We start from the raw sequence: 17,157 nt of genomic DNA, 5'->3' as shown, positions 1-17,157 counted from the left end.
GCTGATCTTTCACTCATTTTTGAAGTTGCAGGAGGAAGACAGCTAGGCTTTCCCCATGTAATGAGCTTCACACCTGTACTGCTTGGTTTCCTCAAGCCATTGGGTAGCAGAAACATGATGAATTGTTTCAGTGCTTCATTATGTAGTAATCTGGGCAGCAGTAGTGAATGACAGGCTTCCGCTGTTGTTTGTGATAGGTGAAGACACTGTTTCAGTTATATTGACCAAAATAAGTCCTATTTGTTTTTTGGCTTTCTCATTTGCTTTGGACAACAAAGCTGAACTTGTTCTTTTTTTCCTTTCTGTAACTCTTTGCGCTTTCCAGTCCTCTGATGAAAAATATGTGAAGAATGTTTATCAGTGGATGATCCCTTTTCTCCACCGCTGTGAAAATCAGTCACCTGGTCTTGCAAATTCACTTTTTAAGGAATATTTAGTAACATTAGCAAAGAAAGACCTGACTCTACCTCTGAAGATATTTCAGCATTCAAAACCTGCTGTAAGTATAACGCCCTGATGATTCTACTGGTTTCTTTGTTAATTCTTGTCCTGAAGATATGAATTCATAAATAGGGTTAGTTCATCTTCTGAATCAGATCGTCTCTCTGATCTTTCCTTTTATCTTGGACCCAGAATTTGTTACATTTTAGAAAACACTAATTAAAAAGTATTATAGAGTAAGTTACGATGCTGGTAAACCATCCTTGATGAGATTGTCAAACTAATGTAATTATGATCTTGACCTAGTAGAACAAAAATTACTGTAAAGGTTCTTCTTTGAAGTAATTTTATGGCGACATGTTTAAAGTAAATTCCTGTCATATTTACTTTTTACTAAATGGATATGAAAGAACTTAATCTCACTAATATTTTTTCCCTGAGGAATTTACTAGCAGTAGATTTCAAGTTCTTTTCCCTGCCCCTGTATTTCCACAACAAATGTAAAGAATAAAATGGGGGCCATTAGGATGGGGGCCATTTGGATGGAGCCAAGAGTTCAATGAGTAAGGGTTGAAGCTACATTCCATGTGAGTATTTCAAGCTGCTTCTACAGTTTAAATAATTATTCCAGGGCACATAAACACGTTTTTGCATACTACTGAATATTCTAAGTGTATGGACAGAAATCAACCAGTGAAGGAAAACCACAGCTCTTTTATATGTATTGATACTGTTGTATGTTTAAAAAAATCTGAGAAATGTTTACACTAGTTGCCTTCCTCTGCCCTGCAGCCTCTTCACCCCTCACGTTCAAAAGGGGTATAATGTGTACCACCCCACTTTCCCGTGTCTGCAGCGTAGGAAACTAGCGGAGTTATGTTTCAGGTTATAACTTCAACAGGTGCTTCACTAAGTTGTTAGCAAGAGACTGTCTAATTGCAACTAAAGACAACTTATTTACTTGGAGTACACATCTTTCTATATTCTGAAGACATTTAACTGTTGAATTCAAAACAGAAAACTAAAAAGAATGTGTGTTCTTTTCTTGTTAGTGTCAGCAAAAAATTATTTCCGATCAAGACCAGCTTATGATTACGGCATTGGAATGTATTTACAGTTGTGAACGAGATGACCAGCTCTCTCTTTGTTACGATATTTTGGAATGCCTTCCACAAAGAGGATACGGGTAAACATTTTCAGCTAGTTATCTCTAAATATTTTAGATATGTTAAATATAGTTGTGAATTAATGCTTTAAAATAGTTAAGTCACTAAAGGGTAGGTGATATTACTGGAATATTCTGTTCCTGTCTGAGTTGCCATGATCATATATGTGTACGTACGCTCATGCTGTATATGTGTTCTGCTAGACACAGCAACAAAACGTGTTTTAAAGTAGCAGCCTAGACCGAGGCTTCTGTATTAGTTTCTTAGACTTTTATAGCCTGGTGAATTGAGAACAAGTGTTAATGCTCTCTTACTGGCCTTGTTGGTCTTGTTACGGTTAGTGGTGTGTTGCACTTAGCTTATAAGCAGCAATATGGCCCTGTGAGAGGGGTGTCTATATGGAAGACCTATATGAAGGACAAGTAATTCTCAAGAAAGTGAAAGCATGAGGAGATTTAAACTATTCTCTTGACATCTTTTACATGTAGGAAGGAGAGAGCCTGAGAGAAGTCTAAGGAAGAAGGAGAAGCTCTGTTCTTGGGAGACCAAGGGACCCTGTCAATTTTAGTGGTCTTTACAGCAAGAAAACAACAGTTTTAATCTTTTCAAACAAACGTACATTTGATTTTCATCAAGGAATGTTTCAGACTGCTTATCTTGATATCTATGTAATATGAATTAGATGAAGAAATTACAAAAAATATGGAGATATACATATATTTAATATTAATTGTATAATATCTTTGCAGGCCTGAAACAGAGAAAACTAGCACTCTGCATGATGAAGTAGATGAACTGGAACAAATTCTTAGGTATTTAATTCTGCTAAATTAAGTAACGTATTCTTACAGAAGTCACTAGATGTAGCCAAGAACTTTTTATGACAAGAAAGCAGCAAGAATATTTATCTTGTTTTTAATGCTGTCAACAAGATAATCTGTAAGTCTTTTGTATTCAGAACTTAAAAAATTTGAATGGTTTTATCTATTTGAATATTATAAAACTGCATAGATATTTTCCTTGGAATAAAAAGCTTTTTTTTTTTTCTTTTTTACTTTTTTTTTTTGAGGGAGAAGGTTACCCAGGGAATTTGTTTTGATCTTGATATCCTATAATGCTTTGCATGGTGAAAAACTAAAAGCTGTGAAGATATGTCATCAGATAACTGGTGATATGCATTTACCCTCCAGTATTAATATTTTTGGAGTAAATAATGTTGCTCTGGCTAATCCACACTGTTACAGACTTTATGGAGACTCTTTGCATTTGCAGTACATTGTCTGAGACAGCTTTAAGACTGCTGCAGCAGTGTTAGTGGTACAACTGTGCAGGATTCAAATATGTTGATGGTTCATTTACAGCGTGTCGGAGCTGTTGGAGAAACATGGACTTCAGAAACCAGTTTCCTTTGTGAAAGACACAAAGGACAGTGTGGAGGAGGCACGGAAGCTGATGATTAGGCTGACGAGGCACACAGGTCGCAAGTTAGTATTCAAAGGGGAATGGGAGATCGGGGGAAAGGACAGTAAGGTAACAGTACTTGTCAGAGAGTGCACCTGCCTGTTTTTTTTGTAGGAGGGAATGGAAGTGTTCAAACTGAACTCAGTGTACATAAAACACAGTTGTTAAATTGATGATTAACATCATTAGTGTTTTGGCTGCATTCTCCACATTTGAAAACCCTGTCTTGCTTTGAACCTGTTTCGATATGTTTGTGTTCAAGTAAACAAGCCTAAAAGGCAAACTGGCTGCGAAATACTGCAAGATGGCAAACAGTAAAAGTTAACATATTGTAAATGAGGTCCTTTAAGACCTATTTAATTTTATGGAGAATGAAGGAGTTGGAAAATAACACTTCTGATTTTTGGCGTGTTTTCTTATGAGCTCTTGTAATAGGGTAATTTATTGATTTTTTTTTTTTTTTTTTTTTTTCCCATATTGATTCTATCTCTTGTATTTCCAGTATAATTGTTTATTTTTTTTCTTTAAGAACGACTTCATTTAAGTTATCTTCCAATTGTAGATGAATTATTACATGGCTCTTGGCATAAGCATATAAAAAGATTGAACCATGGGAAAAACAGCCATCACTGGGTTTTTTTTTTCTTCTCTTTATTTAAAGTAAACATGCACAACAGTTTATCTGTGATGGTAGAGTAGTATTTAGCTTGCACATGTGAAAGCTTTTTAAGACTTCTAAAAATGTTTCTTTAGAAAGATGAAGTCAATGCCTCTGTAGGAAAACTGTTGATTTTTTTTCTTTTTAAATTTCTTTTTAAATTTTTTTTGCTCTTTTTGTAGAGGCACTTTGCTTTGCCAGAATGAAACCTAATGCCGCGTGAGAAAATCACTATTAGCTGGACTAGCTTGTGTAGCTTAAAGTCTTTTTAATCTGAGAGGCTCAAGATAATGTCAAAAAAATCTTCATAGTGTTTTTACTAGTAAAAGTTTTGATAGAGTATGTGGAGTTGTGTAGGAAGCTTTGTGAGTAAACAGAGATCCATGGATCCCGAGGGTCAAGAACCTGAATACCATTACAGTTTAAGGAACAAAATAAACTTACATCTCTGTTCCCCTGTGATTGCATGCAATTGATTAGTCCTCTGAGAACAGCACTTTAATGATCCTCAGTTGCTGTTACAAACTTGGTTTTACCCAGTTGTTCTTGAATCATCAGGAAGATAGCACTTCCAACTTTCTGATGTACTTTTAGAAGTTATCAAAACCTGCTTGGGGGATATAGATGAAGATTGCTTAAATCCCTGTCTTGTCCCACAAAAAACAAACAGAAAAAACACTTTGGGTACTGCATTGTTGTCATCAAAGAATTTTATCCCGCAGACACTGTTTTGATGTAAATTAATACTAAAAGCATTCTGTCTTTCTTTAAATCACTTTTGGTTAAAAGTCCAATTAAAGATTGAAATAGCATTTGAGAACTCATATTTTTGGTGATGGAACCATAGTGTTATTTACTGCTTTTCTTTACATATTCTCTTCCTCAACAAATTTAATTTTTAAAATGTTTCTATGTTTGTAGGCAACCGCCAGTCAGTGAGACACACTGGAAGGAATTGCTCCAGGATATGTTAGACATGCAGCAGAAAGTATATACATGCTTACATTCAGATAATTGCTATGAGGTGAGTTTTACATTTTCTTACTGATCTGTGTCCCGCAAGTAAGCCACACATTCTTGTTTCATACTGTTGCTCACAAATGTAAAGACATTTTCATGTGTTATGTTACTTGGTTGTCTACTGGGTCTTTTATGGTATTTTCATTCAAATCAGAAACTTCCTGTGTTGATTCATTTCATCAAAAGCCCCTCTAAATAAATATCCTGTATATCTCTTACTAGAATTCAACTTTTTTTAAATTGAGTCAGCTTCTTGACACTTGGTAATTCTATGTACAAATCTGTTTAGTAACAAACACTTAAAACTGATGAAAATAAACAGATCTTTTAGCTAAATGTTATCTTTAGCCAAGCATTTATTAAACATGAAGTTCTGGTTTCATAATATTATCCAAGATCATCAGAAGATTATGGACTTTCTGCTGCTTGCAGTTGAAGTAAAATAATGTGAGATGAGAAATATAATTTCATTGAACCAAAAAAAAAACCCCAAACCCTTGCATGTGCATAAACCTCAAACCTATGTCATTAATATTTGCAAAGGATAGCTCTTAAACTGATGTAGAATTTTCTGTGACGTGTATTGTTTATCTACATTTTCACTTCAATATACTGCAGTTTATTACAGAAATAGTGCTGTGTCCACTATAATTGGTGTTTAAATAGTCACATCTTTTAAAAGTTTAAGAGTGTTTTATTACAGTTTGCTGATTTAATTGCTTACAGCTACGAATCTGATTAGCTGTTGGGAGAAGTTTGGAAAGCAAATTAGAAAAAAAAAAACTTTGAAAGGAAAAGGCAATGTTATTCAACCTCTACATAAAAAAGTTATTCTTTCTGTGTAGTTGTACAATTTGAATTTGCTTGAAGAGAACTGCAGGGTTTTGTGATAGGCTAAGGCTTAGTGTACTTGTAATTTTTTAAGTGCATTTAAAAAAATATAGTACTAGAGCACTCTGAAAATAATAGCATTTGCTTTGCTCTGATATTAATATTTTTTATTAATATTAAATTATTTTTTAACCTCTACACTATATGATTGAAAAAAAATCCCACAACAAAGGATTTTGGAAAAATGATCTGTAACAGATCAATGCTGAAAGTCCTTTGAAATGTGGTGCTGTTGTATACGTTTATACTTTCATAACCTCAAAATTGAGAAATCGATGAACAGTAAGGATTTGCAATCACATGTGAGGTTTGTATTGGGATCTTTTTTAGCATGATGCTCACTCTATTCTGTTTGCATGCAAAGTGAATCCTGTGCTCTTGAAGAAGGACTTCATGTCCATAAGTTTTGAGAGAGGTAAATTGTATGTATGTGATCTTTAGGGAAGAAGGGTTAACTATAATACTTTGCATCTTTCACTGTTCCGATGATCCAGTTGTATGATGCTTTTTAAGAGGCACTGAACTGTGTTCCTTACTAGAGCATGAGCTGGTTTGGAGGTGTTCTTCCTAGTGAAGAAATACTTTAATTTCAAGATGTGATTGGACAGGGTGCTGGATAATTTAATCCATGCCCCCTTTCTTGGACCGGCTGATTTTTTTGAGGCCTCTTCCAACATGGGCTCTTCTATGACTCATTGATTCTATTTAATTGGCTATGAAATTTAAAACTTTCTATAAAGGCCATGTTGTTGCAGCTGTGATATTGTCGGAAATGATTTAATGCATATCTTGCTCTTCATTAGGACAATACTGACTGTGTTTAAAAAAAAAACAAAAAAAACCAAAACAAAACCACAAAAAAACAAAACCAATTTATTTTTTAAGGAATTTAGGTTATTTTGAGTGTCTTAAAATAGGCAAAAACTTTGACCTGAAAATAAGTGTTAGGTGTTTTGTGGCAGATGCAGTGTTATATTAATATGCATTCTTTGAAGATAGTCGTGTTTGAAACGTAAAAAAACATCTTATATGCTCAGGTCTACATATTTTTAGTTTCTTCAGGAATACAAAGTTTCTTTTCATATGTTGTTTGTTTTACGGTCTTAATACTGAACTGCCTTTTCAGATTCTTACATCCCATTAACACCTCAGAAAGTAGGTATAAATAATTTCTGATCTCTAAGTTACACTGTAAAAAGATAACTAATAAGCTGTTTTTCTGCAGGAAGTAGAAGCAACTAGCTACTAGTTAATTTTAGCTTTACTTAAATAATTTGTGGAAATACTCTCCTTGGTAGAAGTTACATTTTCTGCTTGGACTGAATATATTCTTTTGACTTCAAAGATCCTTTTAGTCAAAGGGTTTCATTCCATGCAATGCAGATAAGCTTACTTGAAGCTGCTGCTGCACATTATTAAATTATTGTTCTTTTTTTCAGATATTCACAGAAAGTCTTTTATGCTCAAGCAGTATAGACAATATCCACTTGGCTGGGCAAATGATGCACTGCAGTACTTGCTCAGTGGATCTACCAAGTTCATCAAAAGGGAAGACACGGTACCGAGTCAGCTATGCAAAAAGTATTGAACTAGTTTTGGCTGCTGGCAGAGAATATTTCAATTCTTCAACGAGTTTGACCGATAGCTGTATGGATTTGGCCAGGTATATTTACAGTTGTATGTAAATACATATTGCTTTCCAATTGAAACTTGAGTTTTGTTTTCCCTGTATGAGGGGACGAATCTTATGTGGATTTACTTCTCCTCGTGTAAATTTACTTAGTAAATGGAAACAAGGTCTTTGGCTTCTGTAGCATTTTTAGGGTTTTTTTGGGGTGGTGTTGTTTTTGTATTTCCCCCTCTCCCTGCCTTGCTTTTTGTGTGTATACACCGTTGCTGTCACTGGTTGCTGGAATGATTTGTTACAGAATTCAGGTTGAAGAAGGAGGAGAAACATGCAAGTCTTTCTGTGTGGATAAGAAGCTCTTTGTGTCACTTGAATGTTTTCCATGTTACGACGTTGAACTGCAATTGTGACCCTCAGTTACTATCACAATAGAAAATAGCATTTTGGTGATTCTTTAATTTCCTTCCTTACATTGGTCTTTCCCAATTCTGAGAGTTCATTTGACACTATTACATTAAGAAATAAGCCAAATAATTCTTCAGAAAGGAATTCAGGCGTAGAACAGCCTTGGAGGTTGCAGTGTGGCTGTTCATTCTTGTATAGATTTAGATATGGAAGTATTTTCTTTTAAGTTTAGATGCAGATAGGTAAAATAATAGGGTGTTACCTAGGTGGAAGATTGATGCCTTGGCTTACCTGAAATATTTAAAATAGAGGCATGTGTTAATATTTCCAGCCCTTCCCTTTTATTCTGAGAATTTGATGTTTCGTTGGTATTGTTGTTATGTGCTAATCCAAATGAGTTTTCCTTTTCCTTAAGGCGTTTATTTAAAAAAAAAAAACAAAAACCAAACAACAAACCCATACGCAAACCAAACAATAAAAACCAAAATCCCATAACCAAAAATACTTACATCTCAACTACAAAGGAAGACATGTCTTTATAAAGTGCTACTTCTGCTTAAACATAAGTACATTTACCTACTAATTACAAGGAAAAGATTAAATTATTTTTTTCCCCTCAAGATACAGATTCATCTTTACTCATAATGGTATGTACATACAGGTTACCATTCTTTTTTGAGTACTGACTATTGTAATACAATGAAACTGTTTGTAATTAATGATTCTTTTTCAAATTAAGAAGTTTTACTCTAAAACATCGTTACCATAAAGTTTTACAGATTGACAAATTGTATATTTTCTATTGTGGATTAAAGGAAGAATATTTTTGCAGTTTGCCTTGAGTGACAATTACATTCTCCGTAACTTAACTAGAAAATGACTGAAAAAGTGCTGTTTTTTTTTCCTCCCTAATAGCTTGCAGCTTGTTCCTCTCTCCCATCCCAAGTGCACAAACACATAAATATATATGATGAGGCTGAGGTGTTTTTCCTTTATTTTTGTGGAGCTTTGTTGTTTCCTTTTTTTTTTTTTCGTAAAGGCATTACTGCCTTAGGTCAAACTTGGAAGACAGTCACTTTTACAATATTAATTATGTAATGCTAGCTTAATTTCTACCTTTTTATTGAAAACACAGTTTATTGACTGTCTTTACTGCTTATAAGCACTCTAGGTAAATACTTGCTTTGGAGGTCTAAAAGGCCCAATTCACTGTCTTGTTTTTGTGGTTTGTTTTTTTTTTAAAATTTTTATTTTATCTTTATTTTTAAATATATGAATATTTATATGAATATATATATATATTTTAAATCAATCGAGCCTTTTTGCATTTTGGACACCAAGGCTACTAGATAAACTGTGCAGAAGTTGTGATCCTAATGAAGCAGGTGCATAGACAGTTATAATATCCAAATTACAAATTAATTATATCTTTATGGATAGAATTGCCATAGTGTTTCTATTAGCTATTTACTAGTATGGGGAGAGGATAATGTAGTGGTTTGATTTTCCTCTGTGCATAGGAGAGAAGCCCTCCTCTGGGCTAAGCTAGGAGGCAGAAAGTTTGATTGTTTTTTTGCAGGAGGAGCATTTTGGAGCAGCAGGAACTAAATGCATGATAATTTGGAATAGACATTTTGGGTCAGCAGTCCAGTCCTTTGCTGTTGAAGGTAGTGCTGTAATATAATGTAGTCTCACCTCCGTGACTGGGAAGGTCATGGAACAGATCTTCTTAGAAGCTCTGCTAAGGCACATGCAGGACAGGGAAGTGATTCGAGAGCCAGCATGGCTTCACCAAGGGCAAGTCCTGCCTGACCATCCTAGTGGCCTTCTATGATGGAGTGGATGAGGGAGGAGCTATGGATGTTGTCTGTCTTGACCTCTGTAAGGTCTTTAACATGGTCCCCCACAACATCCTTCTCTCTAAGTTGGAGAGATATGGATTTGATGAGTGGACTGTTCAATGAGTGAGGAACTGGTTGAGTGGTCACGTCCAGAGGGTAGTAGTTAACGGGTCAATGTCCAGATGGAGATCAGTGACAATTGGTGTCCCTCCGGGGTCCTTACTGGGACCAGTGCTGTTTATGTTGTTGATGAAGATATTAGACAGTGGGATCAAGTGCACCCTCAGCAAGTTTGCAGATGACGCCAAGCTGAGTGGTGTGGTTGACGTGCCTGAAGGATGGGAAGCCATCCAGAGGGACCTGGACAAGCTTGAGAAGTAGGCTCATGTGAACCTCATGAGGTTCAAGAAGGCCAAGTGCAAGGTCCTGCAGCTGGGTCGGTATCAGTACAGGCTGGGGGACAAAGGGATTGAGAGCAGACCTGCGGAGGACTTGGGGATGTGGTTGGTTGAAAAGCTGGACGTGAACCAGCAGTGTGCATTCGCAGCCCAGAAGGCGAACCATATTGTGGGCTGCATCAAAAGAAGCGTGGCCAGCAGGTCAAGGGAGGTGATTCCACCCCTCCGGTCTGCTCTGATGAGAGTCCACTGTAATACTGCGTCCAGCTCTGGAGTCCTCAGCACAGGAAAGACATGGACCTGCTTGAGTGGGTACAGAGGAGGGTCACAAAAATTATTGGAGATAATAAATAATTTGTGATGGAACACCTCCCCTATGAGGAAAGGCTGAGAGAATTGGGTTTGTTCAGCCTGGAGAAGAGAAGGCTCCAAGGCAGACCTTATTGTGGCCTTTCAGTACTTAAAGGGGGCCTGTAAGAAAGATGGAGACAGACTTTCTAGCAGGGCCTGTTACTATAGGACAAGGGGTAATGTTTTTAAACTGAAAGAGAGTAGATTTAGACGGGATATAAGGATGAAATATTTTACAGTGAGGGTAGTGAAACACTGGAACAGATTGCCCAGAAGGATGGTAGAAGCCTGATCTCTGGGAATATTCAAGGTCAGGTTGGACGGGGCTTTGAGCAGCCTAATCTAGTTGAAGATGTCCCTGCTCACTGCAGGGATGTTGGACTAGATGACCTTTAAAGGTCCCTTCCAACCCAAACTGTTCTTTGATTCTGTAATCACTATGAAAAACTGATTCAATGTTGTCCTAAAATTAGGGCTTATTTACTATCTCCCGCCCCCGTCTCCTATTTGGAGTCTTTTCTATTAGCAGGCTCTGGAAATACAAAGTACTATTGTTTTTAATACCTTATAAGGGTTCCGTGATCAAGTTTTATCTTACAGTTTTACAGTGATATTTCAAAATATGCAGTTTATAGCTTGAATACTTGCTATTGAATGTGTGACTGTGTAGTTGGATATTTTGGTCCTTCACTGAATTTTCTCCAATCAGTTGTTTCATGGTAATTTAACTTAACTTCCATGAGTGATTATCACAGGGTGTAGGTCTCCTACTAACCTTCCTGTATGAGTTGTTTTAGGCAGAACACACTTACCTTCATTTTAGCTAGTTCTCTTTCCTTCCACTCCTGTTTTATTCTCCGCTTCACCCTGAAATGTTTGTAGTGCTCCTGAAAAATGTGATGCATTCAGACAGGAATGTAGCTAACATGCAATTTTATTTTTGATGTAAACTTGTCTATTTCTTAGTTAACATGTAGAGATAAAAGCCATATGACCAATTACACAAGTAAAATATTTTCCTTGTTGAATGTGCATGATGAATTAAGCCATTTTAAATCGTTGAGACTATTTTGCATGTGGGTTTTTGTTAAACGTGTATTAATGAAAGCACATATGAACACAGTGTACCAGAATGCTTTTATTTAAAGAAATTATCTAAATTCATAAAACCTATGAATTTTTAAAAAGGTTGTTTAAAAAGTTATAAAAAGAAATAAAACCACCACAAAATTGCTCTGAAGATTAATTAATGCATACACTTATTCATAACGTGTCATTCTTATCAGCTTTGTTTTCATTTGCTGAACCTAGTTGAGGAAATTTTCTCTATGGTCACTGAATTTGTGACAACAGCTCTACCATTTCACTTCCAATAAAATTTTTACAGAATTTGCTTTTATCTAGTTGTATATGGCAACACCAAAGAATGATAGAGAAATATTTCCCTAAATAATTATGTATTTAAGTACATATGGCTTCAACATCTTTCATTAAATTTCTTGCCAGTCTAAATGCCAGAAGGTTTAGGCAATGTTCTTATCACAACTAGGTGAAGAATATTGTGGCAATCCAAGAATAGAATTTCGTTAAAATGTTTAGCCAGCCATAACAGAGGTATACTGCAAACATCTAAAATGTGTGTTACAGGGCTAGTGAGTATTTTGACCTTTCAAATGCATAGTAAATTACAGGGTTTTTTTCCTGTTTGTGTTTTTTCTTTTTTTCTTACTCACAGATGAACTTTTTCTACGTTTAACTTTTAATTTCTTCAACAATTTTTAGGAAAACTTGCTTCTTTCCTATTTAGGTGCTGTCTACAACTTATTGTAGACTGTCCAAGTGCTGTTCAGGAGGAACTAGATCTCATTCGTGCTCTCAGCTACCTTGAAGAATTCGGTGTGAAAATATTGCCACTACAAGGTACTGCATATTTTTATTCTTTATATGATTACTTCAATCATAGGCGTAAATATGCATGACAAATAGTTTACTATTGCATGAGTGTTGCGTAAGTAAACTAAAGGGTCCCTTCCCTGCCTCCAAACAGCTTATGGGCACATACCAAGAGATTATTTTTTAAAAACATTTTTCAGTTGATACGAGATAAGAAGGATGTCTGTATATGGAATCTGTGTTTTGGGATTTATTTTTAGCAGGTCTTTTTAATAATTAAGTACCAAGTTTCTGAAGCTCATGGTGACTTCAGCAGAAATAGTTTGAGATCACCTTTTATTTACAGAATAATCTGCACTTGCTCATGCTCTGATGAGCTTTAAAATAATGGGTGGGAGACACGTACTTCATGCATAGGCAGTTTTTCTGTCTCCACTGGGCTATTTCATTTTGAACTATATAAAACCCAATGACAACAGAAGTTTTACAAACTGTTTCTTCTGATGTCTTGTTTAAATCTGTTTTGGAGCTCTGACTCCAATGGTATGGAAGGTTGTTGGATAGGAGTTGGAAAGAAAGGATTTTTATGGACAATGAGGTAAAAGGGAAAATTTAATACATTGGAGTGTATTTTGTAGTTTGTCGATTGTGCCAAACTAACAATTGCTTTATGTGGTGGGTTGACCCTGGCTGGATGCCAGGTGCTCACAAAAGTCTCTCAATCACCCCCCTTCCTCAGCTGGACAGGGGAGAGAAAATATAATGAAAGGGTCGAGATAATGACAAGAAGAGATTATTCACCAGTTACTGTCATAGGCAAAACAGACTCAACTTGGGGAAATTAGTTTAATTTATTGCTAATCAAATAAGAGTAGGAAAATGAGAAAAATAAAAACTAAATCTTAAAAAAACACCTTCCTTCTGCTTATCCCTTCTTCCCAGGCTCAACTTCACTGCCAATTTCTTCTAACTCCACACCCTGAGCAGCACAGGGGGATGGGGAATGGGGGTTGCGGTCAGTTCATCACACATTGTCTCTGCTGCTCCTTCCTCCTCAGGGGGAGGAATCCTGACACTCTTCCCCTGCTCCAGTGTGGGGCCTCTCCCATGGGACACAGTCCTCCGTGAACTGCTCCAGTGTGGGTCCCAAACAGGGTCACAGGTCCTGCCAGCAAACCTGCTCCCGTGTGGGCTTCTCTCTCCACAGGTCCAGAGGTCCTGTCAGGAGCCTGCTCGAGCATGGGCTTCCCACAGGGTCACAGCCTCCTTTGGGCATCCACCTGCTTCAGCATGGGGTCCTCCACGAGCTACAGGTGGATATCTGCTCCACCATGGACTTCCATGGGCTGGAGGGGGACAGCCTGCCTCACCATGGTCTTCACCATGGGCTGCAGGGGAATCTCTGCTCTGGTGCCTGGAGCATCTCCTCCCTCTCCTTCACTGACCTTGGTGTCTGCAGATTTTTTTTCTCTGTTACATATTCTCACTCTTCTCTCCTGTCCTGGTTTGAAAGACAGGTGTCTGCGGAGGAAGGCAGGAGCCTCCCTTGAAATGGAAAATGCAACCTCCTTCCCTCCAAATTATTATAATTTTGAAATTAACGGGCCTTCAGGCAAAGATATGGGCAATAGGAATAACAGTTCTTTATATATTTTTATATATATATATATTTTTTTTTATATATATATTTATATTTTTATATATATTTTTATATATATATAATACAAGGCAGGGAAAAAAAAACAACCCCCTGGTTTACACTGACAGAGTCAGGAATACAACCTGACACCCTGTTAGGGTGTCAGTAGCAGTCCGATAAGATGCTGGCTGCAGTCCTCCTGAAGCGATGGGTGTAGTTCTGTTGAAGCAGCGATCTTGTAAAAGGGTCTGGTCTTCCTCCGAAGGTCCAGTGGTAGGTAGGTAGCTCTTGTCCTCTGGAACTCCAGTGGGGGGGAAAACTCCTCTGGGAATCCAGTGGAAGAAGGCTGCTAGGGTGTTCAAAATCTCCGTTTTTATTTGGCATGGACTGCTTGGCTCCTTCCCCCCAGGCGGAGCATCTCACCATGGGATGGGGAGTCGTGAGGCAGTTCCTTGATGGGCCATGAACAGGAGATAGCCCAGGAGCGAGTTATCGATGGGTCAGGCGATAAGGCATTGTTGTGCCCAGTAACAGGAGATAGTCCAGAGGGGGGAGGCAGGGAGCACCGCCCCACCTGGCCTAAACAGCTCCTGAAGATGGTAATAGAATACTTTTTTTTTTTTGGCACATTTTACACTGTAACCTAGGACATCTCCTCTGGCTACTGTTCCGCTGCAGGTTTTTTTTCCCACTTTCTTAAATATGTTATCCCAGAGGCGCTACCACTGTTGTTGATGGGTTTGGCCTTGGCCAGTGGCAGGTATGTCCTAGAGCCGGCTGGCATTGGCTCTATCAGACATGGAGGAAGCTTCTAGCAGCTTCTCACAGAAGCCACCCTTGTAGCACCGCTGCTGCCAAACCCTTGCCGCGCAAACCCAATACATTTTATTAACAAAAGCCCCAGTTTTCTAAATTAAAGAAATGCAAGAGGGCTTGTCTACCTGGCTTTCAATGAAACTTCGATGTATGGTATTTGGGCAACTGTGTGAAACTGCATGAACGCCAGTATGGAAAGCACTCCAGAAGAATTGGCTGAGAATAGCACCAAGTACTAATGAAAAGTGCTGATGGTAGTGTTTTACTTCTGGTGTTGTGCAGAGAAATACTGGGATTTATGGAAAGTACTTGTGGGCCTATGGAAAATTAAATGAATGTTCTTAGTGACTGCTGTTACTTTACTTTGGTGTTCTCTTTTTGGTTTGGTTCCCCCCTCCCAAGTATTCCTTCAAAATGAGCTGATGCTCCATATGTTATATTCAGAAATCTTACCATTTCTGAACTGAGAATGTCTGGCTTCTAGATCTTGCAATATTGCACTATTGAAATCTAGGCCAGAATTATTTTTTAGTCAGTTTGTTCAGCCTGTAGAAAAGTACATGTATGTTTTTGTTATCTTTTTTGGTGTAGATGTGAAGTTGTCATTTCAAGAAAGTGGCAACATAATATTGCATTAACAGTATGTGTAATACTACTGATCTATATTAATTAGAATATGTGAAATCATGCCTGTAATTTCATTAATGATCCTGACATCCTTTCTTCAGCATCTTTCATGTTAATCAAATTAACCTAATAAGATTAAAACAGTGTTTTAAAGTTTTAATGAAAGCCTTTAAATGGTCAGTTACTTTAAAAGAGTGTAATTAAAATAAGATTAAGGATTAGTTATTAGAATCATAGAACAGTTTTGACTGGAAAAGTGCTTCAAGATCATTGAGTCCAACCTTTGTCCTAGCTCCATCAACACTAAACCATGTCCCTAAGTACAACATTTACCTGTCTCTTAAACACCTCCAGGGATGGTGACCCCACCACCTCCCTGGGCAGGCTGTTCCAATGCCTGACAACACTTTCAGTAAAGAAATTCTTCCTAATATCCAGCCTGAACCTCCCCTGGTGCAGCTTAAGGCCATTTCCACTTGTTCTATCACTTGTTACTAGGGAGAACAGACCAGCCCCCGCCTCGCTACAGCCTCCTTTCAAGTAGTTGTAGACAGCGATCAGGTCTCCCCTCAGCCTGCTTTTCTTAAGACTAAATAGTCCCAGTTCTCTCAGCTGTTCCTGATATGAGACACGCTCCAAACCCTTCACTAGCTTGGTAGCCCGCTTCTGTACCCTCTCCAGCACCCCAGTGTCCTTGTAGAGAAAACTGTGCCCAAAACTGGACACAGGATTTGAGCTGCAGCCTCACCAGTGCTGAGTACAGGGGCATGATCACCTTCCTGCTCCTGCTGGCCACACCATTGCTGATACAGGCCAGGATGCCAGTGGCCTTCTTGGCCACCTGGGCACACTGCTGGCTCATGTTCAGCCGGCTGTCAACCAGCACCCCCAGGTCCTTTTCTGCCAGGCAGCTTTCCAGCCACTCATCCCCCAGCCTGTAGTGCTGCTGGGGTGGTTGTGACCCAAGGGCAGGACCCAGCACTTGGCTTGTTGAAACTCATGGAATGGGCCTTGGCCCAGCGATCCGGCCTGTCCGGATCACTCTGCAGAGCTTCCCTACCCTCAAGGAGATCAACACTTCCACCCAGCTTGGTGTTATTTCCACAGTAGAACTTAGCAATAGACTGTTATTTGCACTTTTATCTTTAGTTTTCTGTAGAGCTTCCCCCCTACTTGCATTTTTAGCAAATTCAGCATTTAAGATTGTGAGCTACTGTTATGATACATTTTAATAAAATCTGTTTTGGAGACTCCTTATTAACATAAAACGTGAAGCAAAGTCCATCTTTAATGAAAGTGTTTGACCCATGGTATTACTTCAGATTGCTTTGGGTAATGTTAGGTATTTCAAAAAACCTTGCTTACATAATCAGGGAACAAAAATATTTCACTGCTATATACTAATATGTGTGTGATAGAATACTAAAAGTAAAACTAAAAGAGTAACCTTTTCCTGCTCCTCCATTCTTAATTCTAGCCTGATTAGTTTTAGCCTAATTTGATTTCCAGAACGTTTTCATTATGTGAGTGCTTCTTTGCTCTTATTGAGAGGCCTAATATCTTATGTTTTAAGCCCAATATGCTAATGCGGAGTTTATCCCCCGTGCAAATATTAATGTCTTACTGAGTGTTAAGTGGAACATCTGCATGCTGTTCCTCAGTGTTCTGAGAACTTGCATGATATGAAAATGTTACCCTTTTAAAGCAGCAGCCTGAAGTTAGCCACCCACCAGCTAGCTAAAAAGAGCACTGAAATCGGCTCATGATATTAAATTATACAATTAAAGTAATTGTTTAATTCTTGGTAAAATCTTTTCTGAGCACAGTACTAATTATAAGCTTCCTGGAATATAGTTGACACAGCCTGGTGATTTGCAGCCTGTCTCTTCACTTGCTCAAAAAATATTTATGTAAATGGAAACA

General features: G+C 37.8%; 1 protein-coding gene across 1 annotated transcript in view; it reads left to right on the top strand.

The window, feature by feature from the left end:
• The window catches only part of NBAS (NBAS subunit of NRZ tethering complex), a 191,790-nt gene that overhangs the window by 55,433 nt on the left and 119,200 nt on the right, over positions 1 to 17,157 (top strand). Inside the window, exons 25-31 of the mRNA XM_086460475.1 lie at positions 326 to 499; positions 1,494 to 1,627; positions 2,357 to 2,419; positions 2,969 to 3,091; positions 4,648 to 4,750; positions 7,077 to 7,300; positions 12,067 to 12,179. Of these exons, the coding sequence (XP_086316601.1) occupies positions 326 to 499; positions 1,494 to 1,627; positions 2,357 to 2,419; positions 2,969 to 3,091; positions 4,648 to 4,750; positions 7,077 to 7,300; positions 12,067 to 12,179 (934 nt within the window). The remainder of the gene's footprint in view (positions 1 to 325; positions 500 to 1,493; positions 1,628 to 2,356; positions 2,420 to 2,968; positions 3,092 to 4,647; positions 4,751 to 7,076; positions 7,301 to 12,066; positions 12,180 to 17,157) is intronic.

Source organism: Leptosomus discolor, chromosome 2 (assembly GCF_034619465.1).
Source record: "Leptosomus discolor isolate bLepDis1 chromosome 2, bLepDis1.hap2, whole genome shotgun sequence".
In the NCBI taxonomy this organism is placed as follows: Eukaryota; Metazoa; Chordata; class Aves; order Leptosomiformes; family Leptosomidae; genus Leptosomus; species Leptosomus discolor.
This window is presented reverse-complemented; position numbering and strand designations above follow the sequence as displayed.